Raw genomic sequence first — 27,984 nt, 5'->3', positions numbered from 1 at the left:
GTTTTCTCTTTACTTCTTAATATCCCTATCTGATTCTGCAGAGAATCAAGAATTATTTAAGATGGCGATGTGGTATTCGCTGAGTATTGCTTTCTTTGCTGCTATAGGCACATTCTTGTTTGTAGGTTGATTTCTTCTTGCGAGATCATTTGATCTTGGACCCTGTAATACGCGCAGCTAGCTCTAACTATTGAAATAGGGATTCGATACCGGCATTGCCACAACTAGTGAGTTCCAATTACCCACAAATTCCACATTCGTGACTCAAAACTAACGAGTGACTAGCGATTGCCCACCAAAGCTGGATTGATTATATGCAAAAGCCATCAAATGGCGTCACAGGAGCTGTATGTCCAACCGACCAGCCATTTTAACCCCCAACCCGACAAACCAGACCCAGAAACTGACCATTCTAGGTTGTGGCCGTCTACATCGCCGGCGAAGCCGTCGGCGCCCTAACACAAACATTCATCGGTGACCGCCTCGGCCGCATCCGGTTCATGCAAATGATGTGCATAATCGTGACAATCGGCACCGTCATCCAAACCGCCTCCGTCAACATCGGCATGTTCCTCGCCGGCCGTGTGCTAGCCGGTTTCGCAGTAGGGTAAGTCACACATACCCTCCAGCAAACATCTAAACGGGCTAAAATTAACAACCCCTTAAGTGGCATGGTCGCAACAGTCCCAATCTACCTGAGCGAAATCTCGGACCCAAAATACCGCGGTCTGATCGGTGGAATCTCCGGCTGCGGCATCTCATTCGGAACAATGATGTCGAACTGGGTCGGCTACGCTTGCAGCTACGCGCCCTACGGCCCCATTCAATGGCGTCTGCCTTTGGGCATCCAGATCCCATGGGGAATTATCATGTTCATTGGTCTTGCGACTTTCATGCCTAATTCGCCGCGCCAGCTGATTCGTCATGGAAAAATTGACCTGGCGCGCAGTGAGTTTGCGAGTATTCGGCGTGGGCTTCCGCTCCAGGAGATGGAGGAGGAGTTTGGGCTTATGAAGGCGCAGATTGAGTATGAGATGGAGAGGGAAATGACCTCTTACCGGGATATCTTTAAATTGTTTAGACATCGGGTGCTTGTGTGAGTTCTTTCTTTCTTGGGCTGTTTGTTGACGAATTTGGGAACTAACTGACTGGGCTGTTTAGGTCTATTGCCGTGCAGACAATGACGAGTTTGACGGGTGTCAATGTTATTCAGTATTATCAGAGTGAGTTCTGACGAGTTCCCGGGTTGGAATTATTGGAATGCTAATATATCTCCCAGCTATTCTATACAAGGGTCTTGGAATCGGATCACATTCGATCCTCGCTTTGGCTGCAGTCTACGGTACCATCGCCTTTTTGTCTAACTCGGTTACTACAATGTACATGACCGATCAATGGGGACGTCGGAAGTAAGTATATTGTCCGGGTTGTCATTTCATGTCTGCCGCTAACCCCCACAGGATGTTGATCACCGGATTGGCTGGTGTTATCCTGATCGAAATCTATGCCGCGGTGATGCAGAGGCAGTTCCAGAATACAGACAACCGTGTCGGAAAGGGCTTCGCCATTCTTGGAATCTACCTCTTTGTGGTTTGCTATTGTACGGATTCGGACCAGGGCTGCAAGAAAGCATCGCTAACTCTGGGTGTTTTTTTTTTTTTTTTAGATGGTATGCTCAACAGTACTACATGGCTGTATGGTGCCGAGGTTCTCCCTATTGCTCTCCGCAGCAAGGTGATGGGTCTTGCCGCCGCATCTCACTTCATCGTTAATGTTGGCAGTATGTTTCCCAGTCATTACTATGAAAGATAGTGCTTCTGTGTCTATTGCTAACCTCTTTCCCCAAAACAGTCACCGAGGCTGGACCTAGTGCTTTTGCCAACATTCACGAGAACTACTACTACGTCTTTGTAGTATGTTCTGCATTCTTCTTAGTGATCGCTTACTTTTACTTCCCGTAAGTCACTTCTGTTTTATTTGCTTCACCGGAGATGAAGAGACAGATATAAGAAGAATGGAGGAGCTAACCTTGTTTAGGGAAACTAAGCAAAAGACCCTTGAAGAAGTGGCTGCTGCATTCGGTGACCGGGTCGTGGATCAAGATGAGGGAGCTAAGCGTGCGGTTAGTGTGGTTGGCGAGACGCAGCACATTGAATCGACCCATGGAACAACAAATGCAGTTTGAACCTCCTGCATTGGCAGGGTTCGTGTGAATTTCGTTAGGCTTACAAATGCCAATTTCAACCAATTCTAGAAGGGCACATGTATTCAAAATTCTTCACGTTGTAGGCTCGAAGGAAAGGTGAGATTTCCAACCCCCTTCTTTTGATAGGGGATTAAAATGGCGTTTTCTTTTCTTTTCTTTTCTTTTTTTTTTTTTTAATTTGCCCCAGAACTATGAAGTGCCGAACCCAGAAAGTAAAACAAGCGGATGTTAAGCTGCATGAGTATTAGGCTGAAGGATTTAAATTAAAGCAGTCGTAGAACCCATGGAATGAATGTAGCTCGCGTTTTGCCTCCGTTTTAGCCCTTCCCCACCAGACAAACATGGAGAACTAGTTAGAGTAGTCCAGATCAGACGTACGGAGTATACGAAGTAATTCCCCGACCCACAGTGATTTGTGCGGAAATCACTGCCAATTCGTGGGTTGAGGCGATCGTACAATATTGTCTACAACATATGTTGTACCTCGTAGTGCCTCTAACATCCCTGCCATACTCCGTATACTCCGTAGCTATCGAACCCTTCCTGCTCAGCAGAAACTTTATCGCCACGCGTCGGATGATCACTACCGATGATCCTTAGAGCTACCACAACCTGGGGGTATATGTTGAACCACGTGTGATCATTTGGAACAGTTGTCTTTCCCCTGGATTCTCCTGAAATTGGGAGATGGGAGATTATTTGCCACGTACTTTTGATACCTCTTTGGCCTCCCATTCTTGTTTCTTTTCACAAATCTGTTGAATTTTCTTTTCTTTTTTCTTTTTCTTTAATTATTTGAATTTGAAATTTCCTCGGATTTACCTCGGAACCATCCAGGCAGTTTTAACTAGTTCAACGTTAAAATCACCGGATTCCCGGGAGCCAGGAACATGAGCCCCGGGTCCGAGCCCGACCGTTCCGGCGTTCACACGATGGGAATCTGAATCGGGGAGCACAGGAAGGTCTCAATACTATTCTAGTATTGTAGTATTTTTGTACATCAATATTTCATTAAATGATCTATGGTCTACCTTATATCAAGTGAATATGTTATATGTTTATATCGATAAATATGACTGTAATTGGTAAACCTCAAATCTCCGAAACGAACCGGGGTCTCCGTTCTATAGAAATTAAGAAAAATAAACAATTGCAAGCTCTGACATGGAACTGACATTGACATCGGCTGAAAACTTAATATCAGAATTTTCACGTTTATGGACATTTCTAAGTATATCATCATCAAACAGGAGTAGGAGTAGACAGGGGGGGAATTCCAAAGTAGTTTGTGGTCATGGCGCATGTGGCTGAGGGAATCCACACTAACCACACTAATGAGTAATCGTCCTATTTGGGCGGTTCATTACGGAGAAGCTGAAGCAAGGGGGGTAATGATCGGCAAAACTGTGTGGCTTAGCCCACATGGAGTGGCAACCGACAACTCGACTTTTAACATCCAAGTTATTCCTACAATCTACGTGTTGGCGTTGAACACTCTCTTTCTCCACTTACATCAGTAGTAAAAAAGAAAAAAAAAAAAAAAAAAAAAACACACATATCATAATATCGTAGGATATTTCGCAGTTACTTCGGTCTTAAAGATGTCGGGTGTGCCCCAACGGGTTGAGATGGGGAGGCCCGAGCAACAATGAAACCATGGATTCGAGTTTGTATCAAAAGCCCTAATAGGATTAAACAATCCCAGAATCCCGGTGATCTGTTACGGTCTATACTGGATTCTAGTTAGTCGCATCGGGGATGTTCATCTCCACCAAACTCTTTAATCGCCCAGGATTCCGAGGATCCATTTCCATTCTTCTAGAATACCTTTCTTTTCATGCATCGGTCTCCCCGTTATAGGAATGTTGTCACCTTGAGGGCTGTCAACCCCTAGACCTTTTTTAATAATTATATTTTATGGATTTTATGTTCGGACCATCATCGACACAGGGGCAAATAAGTATGCCACTAATATTTTACTCCGATTGACGCAACCCCCCATATGCCAGAAATGAGGTTGCCTCCTATTATAAATGGAATCGGCTTGAAGTATAGAAGACTTCGATAGTCCCCTTCTTATATTAACTTTGAAAACGTCAATATCCCCGCTCATCCAATGTGGATTCTCACTGTCTATTTTTCCATAACCCCATGATCAGACGAGAAACCCATCCATACCCACAACATACATCGAGCACCCCTTTTTGAAACCGGAGTTCGATTTCCCCAAGAAGCATCATCTCCCCACTCAACAATCTTTTTTCACTATTTCTCCACTCCTCAGAACGAGGAGGTGAATGCGCTGCTTCTATCCAGTGCAGCCTCGACCTCCAATCCCATCAATGGCCTCATCCCGTTCAACAGGCAAGCGCCTCCCCATCAGCTGCCAGGCCTGCCGAACACGAAAGATCAGATGCTCGCGCGACGGCCGGCCATGTCAAACATGCGTGCGCCGCGGCCTAGGCGCCGAAGACTGCATCTATCTCGGCCAGCCACGGCTTTCAGCCGAGCAATCCTCGCCCGGCGACAGTGCAGTGCAAAATGAACTGCTAGCGCGAATTCGGAACCTGGAAGGCTTGCTCCAGAAGCAAATGAGCTCGCATGCCGGCACACCCACTGGTGGCGCGGTCTCGCCACTAGGTGAGACGAGTGCAGCGGGTAGTTTCTCCGAACCTGAGACATGGGATTCCCTAGGTCCCATATTGGATAATGTGGGCACGCTTCGTACCTCTCCTTCGGGTCATGTGCGTTATGTGCCATTGGCTTCGCAGTGGGAGTCGTTAGTGGCGAAGAGCCCCGCTGCGGAGTGTTTGCCGAATTTAGATTCGGATATTGCGGATGATGATGATGATTTGCAAATCCCGTTGGCTAGGAATGGGAGTATCTCGCGTGCTGAGCTGTTGTCGATTCTACCGCCGGGTCGGTATTGTGATACTCTCAAGGATGTCTATTTTCAGGTCTTTTCCTCGGTATGTTATGTGGAAAGAAAAAAGGAGGACGTTAGCTGACAACAGGTTAGGTTTTTCATATTCTTCACGACCTAACGTTCGAAGCCGAGTATCAGCATTTCTGCCATGATCCGGGAAGTGTGTCTACATCATGGCTAGCTTTGCTATTCGCCATGCTAGCAATCGCTGTAAGCGCACTCGATGATGATCATCCTTTGCTATCTGATCTGGGGCGAGAAAGAACAGTCAGCCGAAATATCAAAGTGCTATCAGTACGGTATCGATCTGCTGCGTTGCGGTGCCTCGCTGCCGATGGGGTGATGTCCCGACATTCGATCAACTCATTACAAGCTTTAGTTCTGATAAATTACGCCCGAGTTCATCGCGGTCTACCAATATGGACATTACTAGGGTTCACACATCATGTTGCAATATCGATGGGTTGCCATTTGGACCCAGAGAGGTTTACTCTTGGGCCAATCGAGCGAGAAGAGCGACGACGAGTCTGGGCTGGATTGATGATGCTATACACCATCCAAAACACAGCATTTGGGAGTCTCGACCAGCAGAGTCTAACGCAAGACGTGAAAATGCCCGCAGACATTGACGACGTTGACCTGCTCACCAGCCCAAGCTTGAAAAGACCAGCACCCTCAGCATTCCCCCGCCCAACGCAGATGACCTACCTCCTTTTGAATTTCCGACTATACAAAATCTCCTCGAAGATTTGTGAAACAATATTCAGCTACCCAAGTACATCTCGATTCACCACCTCACACCTCGAAGCGGAAATCATATCCGTCCGTGAAATGGTCGAGGCTCGCTATGCTCCCGATACAAATAGCCCCCTACTCATTCAGCATCAAGCCAACCACCACATCCTCTACAGCCAGATCCACCAACTTCTTCTCCTTCTCCTCCGCCCAAGTCTCTGCCGCTACCTACAAGGCGAGATTACACCTGAAACTTGCTCTACAAGGGCAAAGTGCATCGCTTCCGCCAAGGCTTCACTTTCCATCTTTGAAACGCTCCTCGAAACACCATCGTTCAAACCCTACAAATGGTACACCAGCGGACTAGGCAGTTTCCACGCATTCCACGCTGCAGTCACATTAGCCGTCGTCCTGCTCATCCCCGAGGGCCAGTCTGAGTACGAAGAGACCAAAGACATCCTTGACCGAGCACTAGACATGTTCGCCTCGCTCTCAGTGCGCAGTGTTTTCTGCAGCAAGGCCGTCCCCATAATTCGACAAATGATGTATGTTCAAGTTACACCCCCGATTCTACCTAGTACCCTCCGTCTCCAGACCAGTGACTAATACACAAACCAGTGACGTTGCCTCGACAAAATACAACCCCCAATCACCCACCCACTCTCAATCCCACCTCCAAGCCCAAGCCCAGGTCCAGGCTCAAGTCCAAGCCCAGGTTCAACACCAACAAAACCAAGCCAATATCCAATCCCAGTCCCACAACCACCTCCTACCAAGCATCCAAATCCCACTCTCAATGTCAACCCTCTCCCCCGGGATGACAATGCAGGATAACTATGCGATCTCGCACCCGCACTCGCAATCTGGATCACCGGTGCCAACTATTGCATCGACTTCGAGTGAGCACACCATGCATTCTAGCTTCGGGTCGATGCATCCGCAGAATTGGATTGGGTCGACTTCTGTTCTGTGGGATCCGTTGGGGCCTACGGATGGGGGTTACATATTCGATTAGAGACTCGATATGACAGGATGATTTCTTGATGACCATTTGAATTTCAGGGTTCGGGGCTAGGAGCTGGGAGCTAGGAACTAGGAGCCAGGAGCCAAGGTTTTGGCGTGGAGCATACAGGAATTGGTAGTTTGGGGGCCTTATTATCTATTTTCTTATAATGTTTTTTTTTTTGCATGAGTGATATGAGAGATGAACGGATGGAAATAAAAAGCGTGTCTTTTAAATCAATTATATACCTCCATCCACACACAACAACAATTCTATTTCTAATACGATGATCTATCTCAAATAACCCATTATAAGCCCCATCGGCCATATCTAGGGCCCTTCCCCAAACCCAGGAGCCCCCCAAGACTTCCGCTGCATAACAGCAAAACCAACCGCATCCTCCCCACCAACCGGAGGATTACATACCATAAGCTCCATATCCATAACCTTCTCATAAAACGGCACCGATCGCTTCCAATCCCCAGTAAGCAGCAGCGATCTCCGTAGATAAGGCATCGTCTCAATAACCTCCTGCACGCAGCTTACGAGCCATGTTCCCAGACCCAGGCCCTGGAGCGAGGACAGGACAAAGACGTCTGTCAAGAAGAGGAATGTTGTGTAGTCTGTTACGCAGCGGGCGAACCCGACGAATTCGAGCGTGGAGCTTGAGATGTCGTGATCTGGTGACTTGGCTGACTGCCTGGCATTGTGGTATAACCCGAAACAGAGGGAGTTTTGTATAGTTTCGCGCAATGCTGGCTCGGGCATTGGCTTTGCCCAGTAGAATTCTTCCCCCGCGTACCAGGTGTTTAGGGTTTGGATGGGGATTAGGGATGGGTCGGTTGAGACTAGGTATTCTCCCTTTGTCCAGGTTTTGGGTTGGTTTCGTATTTCGGATGTTGGTGAGGTCATTTTTTAATCTTGGGGTAGATGTTTGTATGTTCGCGGGGAGAGTATGAGGGGTTGGTTATTGGTGTTAGGGCTCACTATTCTGCCTTTTTGAGCGGTCTTGATGCAAATGTTAAGAAAATGGAAGAATACCTCGGTACGATCTATGAATATGCGAAGTTTTTATTGGAGGTGGGGAGCCAAAAATAAAATAAAATTGATATCGTGGAGAGAGGGGATGTTCCGTGACTCACAGATGAAGTTCGCAGACATAATCCTGCCAAGATCGGGTTAATTGGTAATACGAGTATCTTTGCCAGATTTAACAGAGTGTTGTACGTAGATTTCTAAGGTTAGTAGATCAACTTATTAAAGGCGCCTTCTAATGACACTGGGGCCAAGAAGTGCGCAATATCGGAAAGATAAGTGGCCATCGGCCGAGCCCTATAACCTCGGGACATGAACAGCGATAATATAGATGATATAAAGGGTAGAAACTATGTAAAAGACATGATATTTTGAATTGAAGACATCGATCATTGCAACTTGAAACTCCCTTCTGCTTATTCGTAAAAAACCAGACATCTAACTTCAATGCTCTGTCTCCCAGGTGATCCAGCAGGAGTCTGCGGATCAAAGAAAGCAGTGTGTCCCGAGCCATGCGCAATATCCGTCTTCGCCTCAGTCATAGTATGACTCCTCGAATCAAAACACTTAATGAACATGACCTCCTCGGGCGTCATATCCTTAGCGTAAAAGAAACGATGGCCCTCATTAGGAGCGATAGCATACGTCTCCCCCCTTGACCTCATATCCCTCAGTAGAGAACATCGACTCCGAATCAGGCGCCACCTCTCCATTCTCCTGCCACTCCTTCGGATAAAGAAGATCAACCTTAACAAAATCCGAAGGAGCAATACTCCTCCAATCAATCAGTGCCAACGGGAAATCAGAAGCCGGATTCTCAATCGGACGCCAGACATTGATAATCTGGTATCGACCCTTCAACAGCTCCTCTACTTCATCCTCGGGCAGGTGGCGACGCACTCTCGCCTCGGCCGCTCGGGGCGTTTGGTCCACGTGCACCAACTGCACAGGACTGCGCGCTGAGCCTGGTGTCCGTCGCCGGATGGTGTGGTCGAAGATGGCCACTTTTTTCACCCCCGGTAGCTTCTTGCGGAGTAGCTCTTCTACTTCCGCGTAGTACCCCGCACGCACTTCGGCATCGTCGGTGAATGCCGTCTCCTTCGCGGGTGAGTTATATAAGGCGAAGCCGGAATTGTCTGTTGTGTAATGAGACTCTTGGCCTCGCAGGTCCTCGACTTCGCGTTCCAGTTCGGTGAGTTGGTAGGACCGGCCTGGTCCGTCGACTTTGCCCCAGGGCTTTTTGAATGGCTCTGTGGCGTTGGGGTCGTATGAAGCTCGGTCGATGTATTTGAATGCTGCTTTCGTCATTTTTGTAATAGTTTGGTTGTGTTGACGGTTTAGATTGAAATGGGTGTTTTTTTAGGGGGGACTTTTGAGGTTATTGGATGATCTTTGCTTTCCTCGCGATGAGGGAGTGGTGGGCTGTTGAATTCTTCAAACGAGAGGGGATGTGTGTTTCCACAGTACGATGATGCTCTTATGAAGATTTTCAACCTCTACAACATATATATAAGGTAACTACAAAGTATGGGGAGATGTTAGATTGGAAATCCAGGCTTGATTATTAATTGTGGCGGGGGCTAATGTCGGAGACATTTGATGGCATCATCGATAGTTACCCCGATGCAGGAAATAATTTGTAGATTTAAAATATTCAGTTTTGGATAGGGTGAGAAGATTGTGCGTATATCTAAAAATATATAGACATTCTCATTATCAATTTAGGGCATTTTGCACTGGTGAAATTGGGTTGTTGTAATCCCATCATCTGCAGGCATTTCAACTGATTAGTAAAGTACTAGCACGTGATATTTAGATCCACCTTCTTCTTTTGGAAGTATATTGTCCCTGATGCTTCTCTCTATTTTGGGTCAGCAGCTAGCAGGCAGAATAACTTGTAGTCTGGATCTGTAGTCTAGATTTGATATATATGTTAGATTATATTGCTGTAGCTCAATAAAAAATGTATGGCATATTTGCACTCCACGTTGTAAATATATAATAAGTGATTCTTGGTGGAAAATATGACATAGGTCAGCTTTACCCCCGCATCTTTTTGAATTGTGTCTGTAACACTTGCATATTCTCCGAATACTACATCGGATTCTACAAAATAACCCAATTCAGCTCACCACCTCATGTTGTTGGTTGTTGCAAGGTTGATAGCCAATCACCGCCTTCGCTGCCCCGCACGGCCAAAGCGCATGAGACTCAACTCCAAGCGAGATCAAATACTTTTGATCAAATGTTACCTTTTGAAATTATCGACACTTCATATCAAGTCGCACTTTGTCTAGACAGTGCTAGCGTGGAAAACCCGATGACAGTTGTCTTGTTGTGGTCCGGGGCATTCCACACGGCACGAAGTGGACCGAATAGAATTGCTTGCAAGTCAACATACCAAACTTGGCCAGGCAACTCGTGACCCAGTTTTTTAGAGTCATTCTTCATGCGTTGGCACTTTCGCAGTCTGCGAATACTCGGCGTGGTGATAAGTGCTAATCCACCGGCCTCAAAGGCGTGAAACACAACATTATGTGGCATCTGTGCTGCTGGTACCTCTTTTACGTGATCGAGGAGCCTGCCAATTAATCCCAAGCGGCCAGTCACATGTGGAATATGGGGACGATGTGACGATCGCCAATCGGGTGCTTTTTATATTGGAGTTGTCCACCCCCGCCTTGTGAGAGTGTTTATTTATATGACCCCGCAGCTGAATCACTACCACTCTCCATATCCATGCCTTTTCTTATATAGAACTCCACCAAGCTGTAATTTCCAGAGCAAAACGTGGAAGGGGATATTGGAAATTGGATTCTTCTGAGGAATGCCAGGGATGTTTGGTTAAATGCAATATATAAGACACCACATCCTTTGATTCAAATCTCACAAAACCAACCACTCTGCCCAGACCTTGGATCAGACAGTCCCCTTGACTCATAATGAACCTCAGTGCTCTTCTTGGCCTGTTGACCTTTGTGGCGGCGGTCTCCGCTGATGCAAAGGCTCAACAATCTCCTCATTCCTCGGATTCTATCGCCAATCTAAAGAGCAAGATCAAAAATGTTGTCATCCTGGAAATGGAAAACCGCTCTGTGGACAACCTGCTCGGCGGGCAGACTCTCAAGGGACTGGAGAACCCTATTAATAATGGCCCTTTCTGCAACCCGTACAACTTGACCGATCCTTCAGCTGGCAATGTGTGCAGCTCTGCCAAAGACTTCGACTCTGTTCTAGATGATCCTGATCACTCGGTGACTGGAAACAATATCGAGTTCTATGGCACTTTCGTCCCAAGCAATGTTCACATTGCCGAGGGCAAGCTCACTCCCACCCAGCATGGCTTTGTGCATGAGCAGCTGCGCAGCTATGGCGACGATGCCGATAAGGCTTACCTGGCCAAGCAGGTCATCAACTACTATGTCGAGGACGAGGTACCAGTGATGACTACATTGGTGCAGAACTATCTCACCTTCAACCACTGGCATTCGGACCACCCTGGTGTAAGTCCGAATAAATTTCCATGCTCTATCAGCGTATGAGTATGGCTCCTAACATGTAAAGTAGCCCACAAATCCCAACCGGGCTTTTGTACTCTCAGGCACGTCGGCCGGTCACGGCACCAACGACGATACCTTCAACCCAGATGTCCACGGCCTCACCCAACGTTCCATCTTCCAGCAGCTCTCAGAAACCAACCACAGCTGGAAGAATTACTACACCAGTACTCGCATGGTTGACGCCTACTTCTTCGACTGGACCTTCACAAGCGGCAACTCCGACAAAGCAGTCCCCCTGGATAACTTCTACGCCGATGCGGCAGCTGGCGCACTCCCGGAATTCTCCTTCGTTGACCCGTCCTGCTGCGGCGTGGGCACAAACTCCATGCACCCAACCGGCCTCGTCTCCGAAGGTGAAACCCTGATCAAGAATGTCTACGACGCACTCCGTTCCAGCCCACAGTGGGAGGAGACACTCTTGATCCTCACCTTCGATGAGACAGGCGGCTTCCACGACCATGTCCCGCCCCCACTGGCTACCCGCCCGGATGACCTGACCTACACCGAGATTGCGCCTTCCGGTGAGGAGTATACGTTCTCCTTTGACCGTCTCGGTGGTCGCGTCCCAACTCTCTTGATATCACCGTGGATTGCTAAGGGCCAGGTCGAGCAGAAGGGTACGAACTCGGATGGCGAGGTCGTGTCTTACTCTGCTTCTTCGATCCTGCGCACTCTTGGCTATCTCTGGGACTTTGAGCCTTTCACGCCTCGGGTTGGATCCTCGCCTTCATTTGAGCATCTTATTCAGCACACAGCGCGCACTGACACCCCTGTCAAGTTGCCTGTGCCTAAGGCATTTAGAAAGACGGAGATTTAGAATAGTACTGTGGTGTTGCATCCTACGTTGATCATGCATAAAGGCTTTTCAACCTAACGAGGATAATTGCAATTCTACTCCATGACAATAACAGTGTCAATTCTGTTCGATACAAACTCTATAAATATTTTAACCTTGTGTATTAAGGGTTTGCCGTACAGTCGGCTTTTCTAGGTATCGGAAAGAAGCTTGCTTATGTAGTTTTATGATGGATGCTAACTATGTTATCAATGTTTGTGTCAAGCCAAAATACAATAAGCTCAGTATAAAAATAGAAAATAGAATTAAATGGCCAAGATCGGAATGTACTGGGATTTATTTCGACTTGTGGTTGAGGGGTAACGATAACTTTATTGGGAAGCCGCATACGCGGCCGACTACTATGTACTCTGGTGGAAATTGAAAGGAAACATCGCCGTAACGATGAACCCCGACTTTAACGTTGACGACAGTCTAGGGTCTAGGGGGTGACAAAATTCATATTAAGCACGTCATGTCATCTTGGTACTGCCTTTTCTGTTGAGTGGCCCTGTCGTCATCTGTGCCTCGGGAGGATTTGAAACATAGATCTGACAAGCGCTGCCTCGGGTTTACATAGCTTGGAGTACTTGAGGTTTGACTCGACATCTTCCAGCAAGCTTTTAATATGATACCGGCTCTGTATCAAGAAATGCAGTGCAACTTGGCACTTGGAGGATCGAGCAATTAGTATAACCCCTTCTCCATTCTTTTTTTTGGCTTTTGCATACAACGAAATGAGGCTCTTTTAAATTAGACCTTTTTTCTCTTTTATATCATTATTAATATTTACTTCACCGCATCTTCACAAATCTTTTGTTCAAGACCTGGGGGGCGAAATAGTGGACTCAGCCTTAGTGTACTCCGTTCATAATATGCCGAGAACGCCCCGCATGAGATTGACGTCATCCGCGGGGCTCCCACAAAGAAAGTCAAAGACCAGGGCGTTTGGGATTCTACGCCTCTTCTTGCCTCGGATGTGATACAACAAGATCCGCAGGGGTGATCTTTGTACTATGATGTCAACTTCAGGGCGGCTAGTGGAACATATCTTCTTAAGATATCATTTTCAAAAACGGCAACCTAAAATACTAGATCAGGATTAATCTATAGATTGTAGCTAATCTAGTCGTGTCCCCTACCAGCTGAAACTTGAAGCTGCAGGAAATTGTTCTCATGACTGTTTACATATAGCGCTAATCCGTTCTTCTAGACTTGGATACACCTGTCAATGCAGCCCTAGAGCAGATGACATTTGGAATGCAGGTGAGGCTGCATTGAAGTATTATGTTTTACAGTATGTGTATGTGTACTGTACATGTATGTATCAATATAAAAGTTAGGAACCATGGAATCCACCCGAGCCAGTCGATACAACCCATGGATTGAGAACGGGAAGAACCAAACAACAGAGAGAGTAAACAAAATACTTGTAATTCTACTTTGTACAAAACAGTTGAAATCTAAGCCACAGTGTTTCGAGTGTTTCGAGTGTTTCGCCCCAGCCCCCGGGCAAAAAGTGTGTGTTAACCCTGAGGTTGAACCCTGAGGTTGAGAGAGAGAGAGAGCCTCACGTGGATGTCTTTTATCTTTACCTCTCTGCCTCTTCCCTTTTCCTTTTTCATCCTCTCTTTCACATCTCTCATCTTCGCTGTCTCATCGCTAAATTACCCATTACCTATTATCCATTTGCCTTTCAACTCTCCACTCCAAGTCTTTCAAATCCGATACGGTGCTGCCTGCAGATCCTTTAGTCTGAGGCTCAGCCGGTTGGGCGTGTGCCGATACTCCGCTCTCTCTGCCCTACAGAACATCCGCAGACGCGGCTTTCATCATCCTGAATCATTATTCAAACCCCACTGGACTTTCGGCTTTTTCTTGGCTTTGATCTGTTTGGCTGAGACAACCGTTACCAATCAGAATCAGCCCGGGAGACTCCTACTAGAATAGTCTTCGACCATTAGTTGATCGCGCTCTCTCTGCACACACCCCCACTTCCCTGCCGCCCCCTCAATTTCCTGCATTGTGCATCTTACTTTTTTTTGTCCTTCAACTATTTACTTCTCGACTCATTCTTCAAAGGTTTCTCATTTCTCATTTCTCACTGCCCTAAATACGTCCCATGTCGTACACTTACAGAGACCGCGAACGAGACTGGGACGAGACCCGTCCTGTGTCAATCAAACGTTACGTCGTTGCTCCTGAAGACGACCGTCGAGACGACCGTCGAGACTTCATGTCAAGACATGATGATTCTTTCGGCGGCGAGCGCGAGTTGGTAATCCGGCGCAAAACAGATCGTGAAGAGCCTGTGACTGTCTCGCGCTATGAGCGAGAGGTGGAGTATGAGCCACCCGCACGCTACGAGAGAGATTACTACGATCGTGAGTACCTACATCCCTATACCAATTATCCACATTCCCGGTCCATCGATTCCCTGGAACGAATGGAGCAGTCCCATACTGCTACCACCATTGGCACCCCAAAGCAACCCGTACTTATTCGTGAAGCCCGCACTTCGTATACCAGTCCCCGTGAATCCGACTATGATGTCGTGCGCCGCTCCGAGGCCGACGAGGACCCTTATTACTACCACCGTCACCGCCGAGTCCGTGAGCACGACGACCATCGCTCCCGGCGTGAGCTGAGCCCGAATGATTCAGTCTCCCAGACTAGTCGCCGCCGCCGCGGTGATCGTGATCAGGACTACAGTAGCGATGATAGCATGGTCTACATCCGAAAGGAAACCCGCGACTATGACGACCACCCTCACCACCGTCGCCACATGGCAGAGGGTGCATTGGTAGGTGCTGGCGCGGCTGAGTTGTTCCGCAGCCACAGCAAAAAGGATGGCGAAGTCAGCCATGGCGCCAGCCGTGTCGGTAAGACTGTTGGTGCCGGTGCTCTTGGTGCAGTCGCTGTGAATGCTGCATCGCGTGCTCGCGACTACTACCACCGTAGCAAGAGCCGCCATCGTGCTCATTCCTTTGAAGATGACCGTTCCCATCGCCACAGCAGACATGGCCGGAGTCGTCGCAGTCGCAGTCGCAGCCGCTCTCACTCGCACTCTCGTACAAAGACTCTCCTCGAGCTGGGAGTTGGTGCCGCGGCCGTGGCTGCTGGTGTGGCTGCATTGCGTAGCAAGTCGAAAGCCGGAGACCGCAAAGGCCGATCTCGCACTCGCTCCCGTTCTCGGGCTGCTAGTCGGGGTCGCTCGGTGAAGGACGGAGAACAGGGTGAACACGGCATGTCTGAGCGCGGCAAGCACATGGCTGGCGCTGGACTGGCCGGTGCGGCCGTGGCTGGCCTGGTTGAAAAGGTCCGCAGCCACTCGCGCTCTCGAAAGGGTGAGCGCTCCCGCTCCCGCAGTCGTTTGAGACAAGCTCTTCCCATTGTGGGTGCCGGTCTTGCGACTGCTGCTGCCACCGGTCTCTACGAGAAGAATAAAGGTGATAAAGATGAAAAGGAGGGCTTGAGCCGGGGCCGCCATCGCTCAAGGTCTCGCAGCCGCGCCCCGTCACAGTCCTATCCCGATCCATCTCGCGATTCGACCGGCCTGATAGAATACGGCAACGATCCAGTTGCAGGTAGTATCCCATCTGAGCACTACTACGGTCAGCCCGGTGCGACCTACTACGATGCACCGGAAGCCTACGTTCCCAGACGTCATACCCGCAGCCGCAGTCGGAGCCGAGCCCGCTACAGCAGTTCATCTGGTTCTGACCGCGAAGGTCACCCTCGACGAAGCAGGAAGCACCGTAGCCGCTCAAAGGACCTCGCGGGCGCCGCCCTGGGTGCAACAGGACTCGGCTATGCAGCACACAAGTACAACGAGCGTCGCAAGTCCAAAGAACGGGAACGCGAACACTCCAGTAAGTATCCACTCCCCCAACTTTTATCGAGAAATATTCACCCTGACTAGTGGTGTAATCAGAGCGTGACGACCACGTCCACCGTGATCCTTATGAAGAATCCTATGACCCAGAACCATACCCGCTTTCCCCGCAGACGGCCCCGGGTGCCCCGCCCATGGCTGACCCCCACTACTACCCCAACAACAACTATTTCCCCCCGCCCCCGGGGACTCGACCTACAACCTGAACAGCGGTACCCCTGTTTCCTACAATCCCGCAGACTACCCCCCTCCACCTGGCGCTGCCCCTCCCCAGCCTTACGCCTATGGCGCTGCATCACGAGGACCGGGACCGGGACCGGGGCTAGGACCCGAGCAGTACGCCCCTCGGCCGCGTAGGGCTGATGACAATGTGAGCAGCTCCACCCTACCTCCTGATATAAACCACGCGCACAAGGGTGGGTTCAATGAACCACAACTGTGAGTCCATATAGTGCAACAAAAGCTAATTCACAATCGGCAGGTCTAAACATCCACCCATTTCCATCTCCATCCCGGTCAACTAGCCAACCGCCACAAGTCTCGAAGTCCGTCACTTTCGACTTGACGGATTCCCCGCGCGATCCTGGCTACGAGACTGATGATAGTGATTCTACCGTTGAACTATATTCATCTTCGCATTCCAAAGATAGAAACCACCATCGCAATCGAGATCATGATTATGATCATGATAGCCATCACCATTGTCGCCGCCGTTCCTCATCTGTTCCCTACCCGCCTATGCCCTATCCTAGTCCTGCTTCTGATCACCATCAACATCACTCACCAGCCCCAAGACACCACGAGGGAAGAAATCAGAACAAAGCCTCTGGAGCCGAGTCCGACTCAACCATCGACCTACCCAACCGCTTTGACGGGCAAGGCCATCTTATTCCCGAGCGCAACCCTGCTGTCGATAAATTCGAGGACCTGGTGAATAGGTTTAGCAAGGTTCTGTTCTAGCGGGTTGCTGTCTGGTGTTCCGTTCTATCCCACCTATCCCCATCCATCCATCCCTTTGATCTTATTTCTATTTTTTTCTGATTTAGGTGGATTTACTGGTTTGAAGGACTTTATTTTCTACATTTCCTTATCTCTTGCTTTTTATCTTATTTTTCCTTAGTATTTTATGCTTGATGTTTTATGCTGGTCAATCTTGGTTCTACGGTTATGAATGATGCCTGCTGCCGATGATAATAATGATTTTATGATGTGTATGTGTGTTCAGATAATGCGATGCCTGCTCTTTTTTTTTTACAAGATGTTATAGGTGATATTTTCAATATCCTTTTTAGTACTAGTAAAGGCATAAGCAAGTTGCATAGAGCATGTAGTAGTTAATGACGCGGATGTAATGTGCGGAGTCAAGAGATCAGCTGAATTATAAAAAGTAACATACGTATCTGTTCTATAATTAATAACTAGTATGTATATCCAAAGCCCGAAAGAATAACCCTATATATGTTTACAAGACCCTAACAAAAAAGAAATATAGATACAAACCCATCTAATGGCATGAAACAACTTTTATGAAAAGCCCAACCCGTCTCGTATTCGAAGACTGAGCTAATAATGAAAAAGATACCTTTCCCAAGAGTCGAGTCGAGGCGTACAAATAGATAACACAAGGGCGATTCCGAGATCAGCCAGAAACCAGACAAAGCGTACAGATACAGCGTGCTTCGCACCAAGAGTAGACATGGAAACAAACCTCGAATAAAACCGGGTAAAAAAACATGGATGGCTGCTGTGTAAGGAATGGATGGAGGGAGCGTATGTAGCAGATATCGCATCCATTTCAAGGAAGGAAGTGGCCAGCAAAAGAAAAAGCCATACCCGAGATCGTGTTTGGTGAAAAGACAAGAGAGAAGACGGAAAAGGATGACAAGGACCATACGGAGTCGATCCGTGATAGAGCAAAAAGACGAAAATTGCAAATGGGGTATACTGCGGAAAGAAGTCTGAAGGAAAGATAGGGGCCATACTGCGTATCTGTATGATATATGCAGACTGGGCCGCCAAAGGCAATAGGCTCTTTGCTTTTCGTCGCGTTACATAAAAAAAAAAAAAAAAAAAAGTAAAAAGTAATTAAAGAGAAAATAGGGCTGTCGTAAGTCAATGATATCGATCTATCGCTAAATTTGTTATGCCGTAAAAGGTCGTCTCGAATTCCCCGATCCGGTGGACCGAGTATCGAGTGGCAGGCGAATGGATGCTGCGTTTTTTTGTGGTACAGCAATCTGCACTGTGTCGTTGCTCGGAGATGTTTGCTCTGGATCGTTGTCATCGGTATCAGGCACCACCTTGATGCTGGAGCTAATAGATGCCGAGAGGTAGCGGGAGCTGAGTGGGAGCTGGTATTTGATGATGCCGCGGACAGTCAACTCAAAGGGGTGTTGGAGGACTCGCTCCCAGCGCTCTGTGCCTCCAGCTTCAGTTTTGTTTCCTGGCCGGGCTAGGCGGATCTGTCCTTTGGAGCTGGAAGTCAAATGATTCCAAGGAGATGATTCGAAAGATAGTGGGGAATCGAAGTGGAACACCCGGCCAAGCAACATCGATCGCGGGTCACCTTCTGGATCGGTTGGGGGGTCGGTGCCCCTGTCGACCCCGTCGCTGGTGTGTGGGTCAGAGTGGCTAGGCATGGCTTCCTTGATACAGTTCACATTGCCGAGGCATTTCACGGCTTGTGACAACTGCCAGCGACGTCGGCTTTGCTCCACGCGTGGGAAATTATCCAGATCATCATGCTCACGCCAAAGCTTGTCGGTTCCAACAAAGCGACTCTTGGCGAATATGTTGACATCGGTGTCGTCAATGGTCACCGGGAACAAGCTCGGATTGACGGCTTGTACATTCAAATCCAACATGATCTCCTGTTCCGAAGCGAGCACGTTTTGAATCGCAATAACTTGGACATCGAGAAGAGGCTGGGTTGCCGCAACGATGAATGAGGTGGCGCCGCCAGCGGCAATCAACAACATGAGGAAGATAATAGCGCATGAGCCAAATCGAGTGAAAATCCCGCGTTCCCGCTGCGCCATGTACTCCATCTGCCGCAAGCTTGCACTGTTGGGCCGTCGACCACTCCGACTGTGGATTGTACGTGGTGTGCCTACCAACGGTGTACGTTCATCGTCTGCACCCTCTGCCTCGTAGTCATAGTTGTGAAGCTCGTTACCCTTCCTGGAACCGCTAATGGTTCTGTAGTTGGGAGACAACCGGGTATTGCTGTGACGTGAATGCCTATACGTATTACCGATGAAATGGCGCGGAGACTTTTGAGATTGACTCTGCGAGGTTGCAGTGTCGTTGTCGAAAAGATTTGGGTGCACGCCGTTGCGTCCATGAAGGCGGCCCAAGTTATGATGATGCCGCGGAGTAATGGTTCCACTTCCATCAGTCCTAGAAGAACGCGAAGCCATATCAGCCTCGACACCATCGCAATCTATGGTGCCGTTGTTGTAGAGGTTGGCGTTGGTAAACTTCATGCTGCGTTTGCCCGTCACGCCGTGAGAAGAATCCCGCAATCCTCGGGTACGACTAGACATCTGGTCCGCTTGACTCGCCATAGAGGTCGCACTAGGAGTCCGAGAATGATACCGGGGTGGTCGGGAAGGGTATGATGGATCAGGCGGGTTCGAGTCGTAAACGAAAGTCTCGTCGGAGTCCGAAACATCAGCCTCATCTACTGCATTGGCCACTCTAGCCTCAAAGATGTCTGCTTTGCTTGTCACGGGGCCTGTTGTAAGAAGGGAATTGGGTCGACGGTTCTTTTTCTTTTCTTTGCGCGGACGAATCGTCTCATTGGAAGGTTTCATGCGAAGTGTACCCTGATCTGAGCGGGAAGCGCTGCCTCGCTCACTATTTCCCACTCCCATGGAAACTTGCGGGATCGAACTGACGGTCTCCGTTTCCACAATCATATTGCGAACTGAGCCGTCAGCAGGTTTTCCACGAGCACCAGCACTGAGTGATGTTGTCGATCGCTGTGACATGAGTGTTTTGGGTGGTTTGGCCGCACCAGGCACCTGTGAACGGGCCTCTTCCTTTGGTTCCGAACTCCGATTCTCACCACTGTCACTGCCACTCCCTAAAGTTTGAGGCGGAGCACATGGAGTCGGGTCTTCGTCGATCCGGTGCAATCGTGACTCCTCCGGGATCACCGGCTTGGTAGGAGTGTCACTGGACGGGGTAGAGGGATTGCTTGCCATCTCTTCAACTGTTTCTAGGGAGGGCCCTTGCCCACTGACGCCTCTAGCGACAGTCCGGGTAGTATTTCGGTCCGGTTTGGGTGTAAAATCCTCCAACGGCAATGAAGATCTTTTATGCGACGTATTCGGAAGGGTCGAATCCAGCTCCGTGCGACGGTTCGCGGCCCATGATGGCATATTGGACTTTTCCGGACCGGGAACATTGGCCAAGTCGATAGGAGGGGAGAGAAGAAGGGATCTGACAGGAGAAGACGAGGAACGTTGAAGATTCGGTGCTGGTGAGTTTGTAGGTGGGCCAGATGCCAAGCCGTTGGAGCGTCGGGTCGGACTGGATTGGTCTTGGCTAGTCTTCCGTGAGAGTGAAGATACCCGGCTGGGCGAAGAAGGATTGTAGGTTCGTGAGGAGTGTCGGACCGGGGAGGGTTCGCGGGAGGAAACAGCGGAGTTCGTAGTAGACGTGGTAGCGGAAGCGGCAGGAGGATTAGGAAAAAGTTTAGGGACCTGAGACATGGGTTGAGTTTGGGATGCAACGATGGATTGTTCCATCATGTCATTTTCGCTGGTCGATCGATGCACAAGGTCCGACGCCGCCTCTACGTCCTTCGATGCTCTGGATCTACCAGAGGTGCCGTTAAGGTGAGGCGGCCTCTCGGACTCCGCAGCCATGGTCCCTGTCGAGTCAGAATGGACTGGCACGACGTAGACAAGTCAGGAGACCCGAGAGGTAGCCAGGTAGTTGGGCAGACACAGGGCCCAAAAAAAAAAAAAAAGGTAAGCAGAAAAAGCAAGGCACGGCACCCAGACAGGGAAAGCTTGACGGTGAAGAAGTGAGTTGTTGTTGGTAAGAGCGAATGAGATATCACGAGGATCGAATGGGATGTTGCGCAGAATACGGGTCGTTACACATGCGAGGGTACAACAGAACGAATAGCCGATGACCACATGCTGTTTGCCGGAAATCGGGATTCTGTACAGAAACGCACAAGTGAAAAATGGCTGCAGCAGGTGCAGGGGTTGGGGAAACTGGAGACAGAGAGAGAGAGATGGAGATTGTTTAGAACACCAAGTGGGCCAGGGGGGTCAGTGTAGCGCAACAAGCCCACACATCACTCTTGTGCCGTTGTACTTTGTTGATCGGGGAAGGACCAAAAAAAAAAAAAAAAAGAAACACCAAGGCCTAGAACGAAGGAATTGAAGATGACGAAGATTTGGCGGATTTAGGACAAATGGAGACCCGCCGATCCGGCTCAACGTTTTTTTTTTGGGGCTTTAGACTTGATTTGATGTTGTTTCGGTTGTAGTGGCGTTGTCTGCCAAACAAGAAGAAGTCGGTGACCAAAAGGTGACCAAAAGGTGAAAAGTGGCTCTGACTTGAGAGGGTCAAGTTGAATGGCAAGAGGCCAATGATTGGGGTCCACGTCAAGGGGGGGTCACTGCAGGGAAGCACACGGAGGTCTAGAAGTCTTGGAATCTGGAAGATCTCGGGAAAGAAGGTGAATGTGTGTAATGTGAATGTTGTAATGTGTAATTAATGTAATTAGTGTAATCAAAGGAGAGAGAGGGAGAAGTTGAAAAGGTTGAAATTGAAGAGAAGAAGAGAAATGCAGTTTTGTATTCGTTGACCAGTTAGGGGACCCCAAAATTGGTAATAAACAGTAATAATAGGTAATAATAGGTAATAAATGGAAATAAAACGTACAGCGTGCAGGAAATAATTAGGAAATAATTAATTACTCATGTAAGGGAAATACAATGACTTCATCTTGCCACGGCCTTATATTCACACTACAACTACTACTTTGTATAACTAGTTAACTATGTTGTAGTTAGTAGGAAAGAATAGACTGTTTTTGATTTCTTTGACCTCGAGGACTCGATTATCATTCAGATTGTCTATATTTAGGATCCCTTTTCTAAGGGTTTCAACATTCTTGTTGTCTTTGTTCTTACTAAGAGGACAATGAAATGGATCCTAAACGCCACTAAAACAGTAGTAGTTAACCAAGGAGGTAAAACTAGTTAACTAGTAAATGGGTTGAATTAATATACAGTTCTATCTAACCGGTAGTTAGTTAGCCAATATCTAACCAACTATACCAAGATAATCTCCAAAATGCAGCAAAGACGAACACACGCTTCGTATATCATCAAATCCAAGGACCAACACGCCGAGTATGTAGAGCTACAGCCAGAGACCAAAATGAAGAAAACCCCCCAGGTTCCTAAATTAAACAAGCAAATAACCAATCCAAAACCCTGGGTATTGATCCAATCGACTGAAAAGTACGTTGTAGACACCGTACTTCTATACAATTTTGTAGACTCTTTTAGCAGTCCAAACAGATACAAATGCAAATACGCATAGTCCGGCAGTAACTATGAAGTATTAGCATATAACCTGGAAAGGAAAAAAAAAAAAAAAAAGGGAAAGACTTACTGCACCAGAACCATGTCAGGCTATCGATTTCCTGACCCGGTACCTTAACGTTCATCCCCCACATACCGCAAATGATGTTCATCGGTAGGACAATCGTACCAAGAACAGTCAGCTTACCCAGGACATCGGCAGTATGTTCCTGTCGCTCGTTCATGAGGATGTTGATCTGCGCGAGATAGTTGGAGTGTGCGCGGGAAAGGATTCTGGGAGACACAGTCAGCGATTTCCGTAACCTTTTGTAAGAGTAACATGGAACATGGGTAATAATCATACGTTTCGTAGTGCGTTAGGTTACCCGTCATCGTCAGAATGTGATCCTGAATATCACCCAAGTACAGACCAATCTCTGACTTGGGTGCAACCTCCCACTGCTCATTGCAACGCTTGGCAAAACCCTTGACTACATCAGCCTTATTGCTGAGAAGTCGATACAGTCCCATGACCTTCTTCCGGCATTCTCCCACTCGTCGGAGCATCTCTCCTGGTGCAAATGAAGGAAGCACACTATCATTGGACGACGCCTCCTTGCTGGAAGAGTGCATTTGCATGATCATCTCGTCGATCTCATCGACCTCGTCTTCGATCGCTTGGATCAGCGGGCCGAAGACATCAGTAATGTCATCAATCAGTGCGTATGAAATCCAGTCTGAGCTGAGGATCAGGTAATCCATCAGTTGGCGGATACGTCGCCGCACATTGGCTGGGTGAGGCGTTTGTGAGAAATGGAAGGATATCACGCCTTCGCGGAAAACTACCACATACATATTCACCGGCTCGAGATAGTCCTCGCTGTTCTTATCCTGCTCAAAAGTGCGGTAGTTGACGAAATAGTAGCTGCGGAACAACTCGACTTTCTCTCGAGCTTCTTGCATCATGATGTCTTCTGCCGTCAGCGCGTGAATCCCGAACGCTTTGGCAATCGTACGCATCTCTGCATCTGTTGGCGAGAGAACATCTAGCCAGAAAGTCGGCCGCGGACCATACCGTTTAGGTTTCGGGTAAGGAGTATTGTTAAACGGGGTGTTTGAAGGTGCGGGCGAGGGATCTCGGTGGGAGTCTGGGCGTCCTTCGCTGATGGCAGATAGACGTGAGGGTCCTCTGACAGGAGGAGCATTGCCGGTCATAAGGTCACTTGTAGTTTTTCCATTGGGAGCAAAGGTTTGAGGTGTCATGTAAGGATTGACGTTTGTTTGATGGCCTTGCCCTTGACTTTGGTTGTCCGTCTGATATGTTGACTTGCTGGCGGGATGGGCGGAATTATTGAAAGCTGAATTCTCCACGAAAGATTCCTCCTCCTCGTCCTCATCTTCCGAAGAATCGTCCAATTCGGGGGGATCTGGAATAAACAAATCGCGGAAGCTACCACCTGGTTGTACCAACTCGGAGATGGTTTGAGCATGAATGGTGCTCGGGAATTCCTCATTGAAATATGTGAACCGATAAGGCGCCTCATCCTCTTCGCGACGCCAACCTGTATACTGAGGGCGCAATCGGCCTTCGATAAGCATAGGCTCGCTGATCCTTTTGACTCGAAGATCTCCATTGCGCTCCTCTTTCTCCTCGCGGCTCCATTCTTCCAGAACGGAGAGATCGGGCCATCGCCGATGTCTACGCCGTCGACGCTCACCTGCTTCATCTCTCATTTGCCTTGGTCCCTCATCTCCCAATTCGGATATTGTTTCGGTAGGAAAGCATACGTCTTCCTGTGCTGGTACTGCCACCGTTCGGCGTCGCCGCATTTCTTGTTGTGGAGAGAGCAGGGGCGACCCAGGTGAAGAGGATGGTGCAGAATGTAGATGCCGTCCAGTTCCGTCTATGTCGATCAGCGTGTCGTTGGGGGCATTCAAAGAATCCTTGCGATTCTCCATTGACCGAGCCATTGAGAAGTCCCAATCAGCTCCTGTTACCACAGCATCGTCATAATTCATCTCCGGGCCCAGCTTTGGAGACCCAGGAATCGACGGTGGATTGTTTATATCGTAGTCTCGCTCTACAGTGGGCGAATAAAGCGGGCTGCGATCGTCCTTTGGCGAACATGCCGAGGATATAGTTTGCGTAGAGGACGGTCGAACACGCGATGAGAACAAACTCGGGCGATTGTCAGTTCCGTACCGATTATGGCCAGGCGTGTGGCCTGAAACTGGCCGCATCAATGGTGTCCGATCATTGGCATCCTCTTCATCACTATCACCGGTGTGATGTTGTTGGCTCCGTCCTCCCCTCGGGGTGCTCCGAGGTTGCCCATCGTTCGATCGGAAGACATTGGATGTTAGGGAGCCTGGGCGGAATGACGATCCAAGGCGACTGTCACGACGAGGTCGCATCAAAGGTTGGTCCCTGCTCGGGCAAGAAAAAATCAGTATCCAACTCAAGCTTCGAGATAGCTCAATATCATGAAATCTTACCGATGATCTAATAGCGCATCGCTCTCCAAGCTTGTGTTACTCAGATTACGCCGTAATTTGAAGAACGACTTGTCCCTCGAAGTTGGCCGATCGGCCTCCATTGGGTCTCTGACACCTCCAGCATCCGAAGTCTCCCCAGGACTATCATGGGATTCCTCCTGACTAGGTGGAATAAAAGACTGGTGTCGGTTGCGACGTTTGCGATTGCGGTTCTTTTTGCGTTTAGAGGACTTGGAGGGTTTCCCGGCACCATTATCGGGAGGTTCTAAGCGGGTCTTGTTGGCCGTAGCCTCGGAGACGGGTACCGCACCAGTCCTTGGGGCCCGACCGCCACTCATTGGGTCATAGCTAGCGTCGTTATCAGCAGAGGGTGGGTAATCGGTGCGCTGTGGACGTTTTCTTGGGCTAGGCGAATGCGAGGAACGAGGCGGTCGGTAGGCCGCTGTGCCAGGTGTCGGCAGCATGGACGGATCCATTGTGACAGCCTAGATAATTGGGTCGCGACAAAGGGTGGGTGTCTACAGTACAGGGCAACTGTATTGAAGTGGAGGATGATTTTTCAGCAGCTCATCAACGAATGTACAACACCAGACCAACGCAAACAGGGTTCTGGATCCCAGGGCAAAGACTCGCAGCATGCAGGATACCAGCCTTCCATATGTTGTATGATCTGACTAGCGCTGATGATCATGGAGGAACCGACATCGGCATGGTCGACAGCACAGAAAGGAGCTGCAGCTTAGGTTGGAGAGATGACGCGGGTGGCAAAACCAGGGTGGAACATTCCCGGGGATAAAAAGAAAGGTAAGAAAATCTTAAATTGAGATATGAAACATTGAATAGAAAGAACAAGTTGTGTACTTGTATATAGTATGTAACAGGGAAAAGGAGGATCCAAATACAAAGAGAAATCCCCGAGGTTCCTCTTGAGGCGGCAGATGAGATTCTGACGGGTTGGATTCCCATGGGACCAGCCCCCCGAGGCTTTTCCTAAAATGGAATAGATGAGGTCAGCACAACTATAAAATTCAGATAGGGAACAATCATCTAGTTAGTTATGTATATGATTTTAGTATTTATTGTCAGTAACGATAGAGAGTGATCTACTTCCTGTTCTTTTATATCCGCAGTTTCCGCCTTTGGAGCGTATCTCCGCTGTCCGCTCTCCATAAATCCGCCCCGCCTTGCGAGAAGTACGATGAAATCCATGTAATGTTGATAAATTAATACCTCCCCATTTGGACTGCATACGCAATCAATCCAACTACAAATCTCTATTCCCTCAACTATGCCACCACCAACCTCTCGCAGCGAGATTCTCGCTAATCTACGCCGTCAAATCGAAGCCGGGAAACCCATCGTTGGAGCCGGAGCCGGTACGTACTCGGTCTGACCTGTGCCTCTTAGCTCTCCATCGATCAAATAACTAATAATCCACCATTAGGCATCGGTCTATCTGCAAAATCGGTCGAAGCCGGTGGCGCAGACCTAGTCATTATATACAACAGCGGTCGATTCCGCATGGCGGGGTGCGGAAGTCTCGCGGGGCTGATGCCGTACAGCAACGCCAACGAAGTGGTAGTCGAAATGGCCGCCGAAGTCATTCCTATCGTTCAGAATATCCCTGTAATTGCGGGTGTCTGTGGTACGGACCCATTCAAGCATATCCCGCGGTTCCTGAAGCAGCTGCGGGATTTGGGATTTGGCGGAGTGCAGAATTTCCCTACGGTGGGGCTGATCGATGGCAACTTCCGTGCTAACTTGGAGGAGACGGGGATGGGGTATGAGAAAGAGGTCGAGATGGTGCGGCAGGCGGCGGATTTGGATATGCTGACCACGCCTTATGTTTTCAATGTCGAGGAAGCTGAGGCTATGACGAAGGCTGGGGCGGATATCCTGGTTGCACATATGGGTCTGACTACTTCCGGGCTGATTGGGGCAAAGACTGGAAAGACATTGGAAAAATGTGTGGAGGAGATCCAGGCAATTCGGGATGCCGCGGTGCGGATCAATAAGGATATCATTGTGCTGTGTCATGGTGGGCCTATTGCAGCTCCAGAAGATGCGAAATTCGTGTTGGATAGGGTGCAGGGTGTGCATGGCTTCTATGGGGCCAGTTCAATGGAGCGACTTCCTGTGGAAGTGGCCATCAAGGACACCACTGCTGAATTCAAAAAGATTGCCTTGAAGAGGTAGTTGTCTATCTGGAGCTGTACCCGAGCAGCTTTCTGACCTGGGAGATCAGTCTCGAAAGGGCTTTATTTTATTGCCTTGGGAGACCTCTATTTTCTTTATAGCACTATCGAATCTACATGCTTCGTTCCCTTTGCCACTTCTTGGCTTCCCTTTTTCGATTTCTATATACATTTTGTCAGACAGTTACAAACCCCTTCAGTAAGCCGGTTCTGCTCCAGGGCTCGATCACATGAGTAGGACGGATAGTTGTAACTATGTTGTAGGTGCTTTTTATGTGTATATGTACTCTTTGCAGGAGACCTTTCTATATACTATGATGTTTGATGTATTGCAAAATAACAAAATAGGTATAATACATATGTACATACACGCATGCATCCCAGATAGAGTTGGATGGGGAAGGAGCTAACATCTGCTTTCCTTGGTTCCTGTTACGTGCCAGGTCGATCAATGAAGAAAGAGTGCATTCCAACTAAAAAAAGCAAAGACCGAGAGAGAGAGAAAGAAAGAGAGAGAGAGAGAGAGAGATCCTAGGGGTTCTTA

At 48.6% G+C, this 27,984-nt stretch overlaps 10 protein-coding genes across 10 annotated transcripts; 5 read left to right on the top strand and 5 right to left on the bottom strand.

The window, feature by feature from the left end:
• Positions 1–61: 61 nt before the first annotated feature.
• hxt8 (uncharacterized protein) lies at positions 62–2,185 on the top strand (the record flags this gene model as incomplete). The annotated part of the gene is made up of 11 exons (XM_057215781.1): positions 62–121; positions 200–227; positions 286–347; positions 417–607; positions 668–1,096; positions 1,162–1,223; positions 1,280–1,409; positions 1,461–1,600; positions 1,667–1,780; positions 1,852–1,957; positions 2,038–2,185. The coding sequence occupies 11 exons, from the start codon at positions 62–64 to the stop codon at positions 2,183–2,185; spliced, it is 1,470 nt and encodes a 489-aa protein (XP_057077664.1).
• A 2,363-nt stretch (positions 2,186–4,548) lies between these two features.
• Positions 4,549–6,882, top strand: N7516_003060 (Zn(II)2Cys6 transcription factor; the record flags this gene model as incomplete). The annotated part of the gene is made up of 3 exons (XM_057215780.1): positions 4,549–5,175; positions 5,226–6,412; positions 6,486–6,882. 3 exons carry the CDS (start codon positions 4,549–4,551, stop codon positions 6,880–6,882), a joined length of 2,211 nt encoding a protein of 736 aa, XP_057077663.1.
• Positions 6,883–7,200: 318 nt separating this feature from the next.
• Positions 7,201–7,782, bottom strand: N7516_003059 (GNAT family N-acetyltransferase; the record flags this gene model as incomplete). The annotated part of the gene is made up of 1 exon (XM_057215779.1): positions 7,201–7,782. The coding sequence occupies one exon, from the start codon at positions 7,780–7,782 to the stop codon at positions 7,201–7,203; it is 582 nt and encodes a 193-aa protein (XP_057077662.1).
• Positions 7,783–8,532: 750 nt separating this feature from the next.
• On the bottom strand, positions 8,533–9,213 carry N7516_003058 (uncharacterized protein; the record flags this gene model as incomplete). The annotated part of the gene is made up of 1 exon (XM_057215778.1): positions 8,533–9,213. The coding sequence occupies one exon, from the start codon at positions 9,211–9,213 to the stop codon at positions 8,533–8,535; it is 681 nt and encodes a 226-aa protein (XP_057077661.1).
• Positions 9,214–10,182: 969 nt separating this feature from the next.
• N7516_003057 (uncharacterized protein) lies at positions 10,183–10,449 on the bottom strand (the record flags this gene model as incomplete). The annotated part of the gene is made up of 1 exon (XM_057215777.1): positions 10,183–10,449. One exon carries the CDS (start codon positions 10,447–10,449, stop codon positions 10,183–10,185), a length of 267 nt encoding a protein of 88 aa, XP_057077660.1.
• Positions 10,450–10,847: 398 nt separating this feature from the next.
• On the top strand, positions 10,848–12,282 carry N7516_003056 (phosphoesterase superfamily protein; the record flags this gene model as incomplete). The annotated part of the gene is made up of 2 exons (XM_057215776.1): positions 10,848–11,408; positions 11,473–12,282. 2 exons carry the CDS (start codon positions 10,848–10,850, stop codon positions 12,280–12,282), a joined length of 1,371 nt encoding a protein of 456 aa, XP_057077659.1.
• A 2,140-nt stretch (positions 12,283–14,422) lies between these two features.
• On the top strand, positions 14,423–17,155 carry N7516_003055 (DUF3824 domain-containing protein; the record flags this gene model as incomplete). The annotated part of the gene is made up of 4 exons (XM_057215775.1): positions 14,423–16,172; positions 16,235–16,318; positions 16,435–16,611; positions 16,677–17,155. 4 exons carry the CDS (start codon positions 14,423–14,425, stop codon positions 17,153–17,155), a joined length of 2,490 nt encoding a protein of 829 aa, XP_057077658.1.
• Positions 17,156–18,336: 1,181 nt separating this feature from the next.
• Positions 18,337–21,069, bottom strand: N7516_003054 (putative phospholipid metabolism enzyme regulator; the record flags this gene model as incomplete). Its single annotated transcript, XM_057215774.1, has 1 exon — positions 18,337–21,069. The coding sequence occupies one exon, from the start codon at positions 21,067–21,069 to the stop codon at positions 18,337–18,339; it is 2,733 nt and encodes a 910-aa protein (XP_057077657.1).
• Positions 21,070–22,708: 1,639 nt separating this feature from the next.
• Positions 22,709–25,721, bottom strand: N7516_003053 (magnesium transporter CorA family protein; the record flags this gene model as incomplete). Its single annotated transcript, XM_057215773.1, has 4 exons — positions 22,709–22,779; positions 22,841–23,043; positions 23,114–25,177; positions 25,246–25,721. The coding sequence occupies 4 exons, from the start codon at positions 25,719–25,721 to the stop codon at positions 22,709–22,711; spliced, it is 2,814 nt and encodes a 937-aa protein (XP_057077656.1).
• An 812-nt stretch (positions 25,722–26,533) lies between these two features.
• N7516_003052 (TIM-barrel enzyme family protein) lies at positions 26,534–27,441 on the top strand (the record flags this gene model as incomplete). Its single annotated transcript, XM_057215772.1, has 2 exons — positions 26,534–26,621; positions 26,690–27,441. 2 exons carry the CDS (start codon positions 26,534–26,536, stop codon positions 27,439–27,441), a joined length of 840 nt encoding a protein of 279 aa, XP_057077655.1.
• Positions 27,442–27,984: the final 543 nt, after the last annotated feature.

The sequence above is a fragment of the Penicillium verrucosum genome (genome assembly GCF_028828655.1).
Source record: "Penicillium verrucosum strain IBT 35672 chromosome Unknown utg000001l_segment0_segment0, whole genome shotgun sequence".
NCBI lineage: Eukaryota > Fungi > Ascomycota > Eurotiomycetes > Eurotiales > Aspergillaceae > Penicillium > Penicillium verrucosum.
Note: the sequence above shows the minus strand (reverse complement) of the source record. Positions and strands in the feature narration are given on the sequence as shown.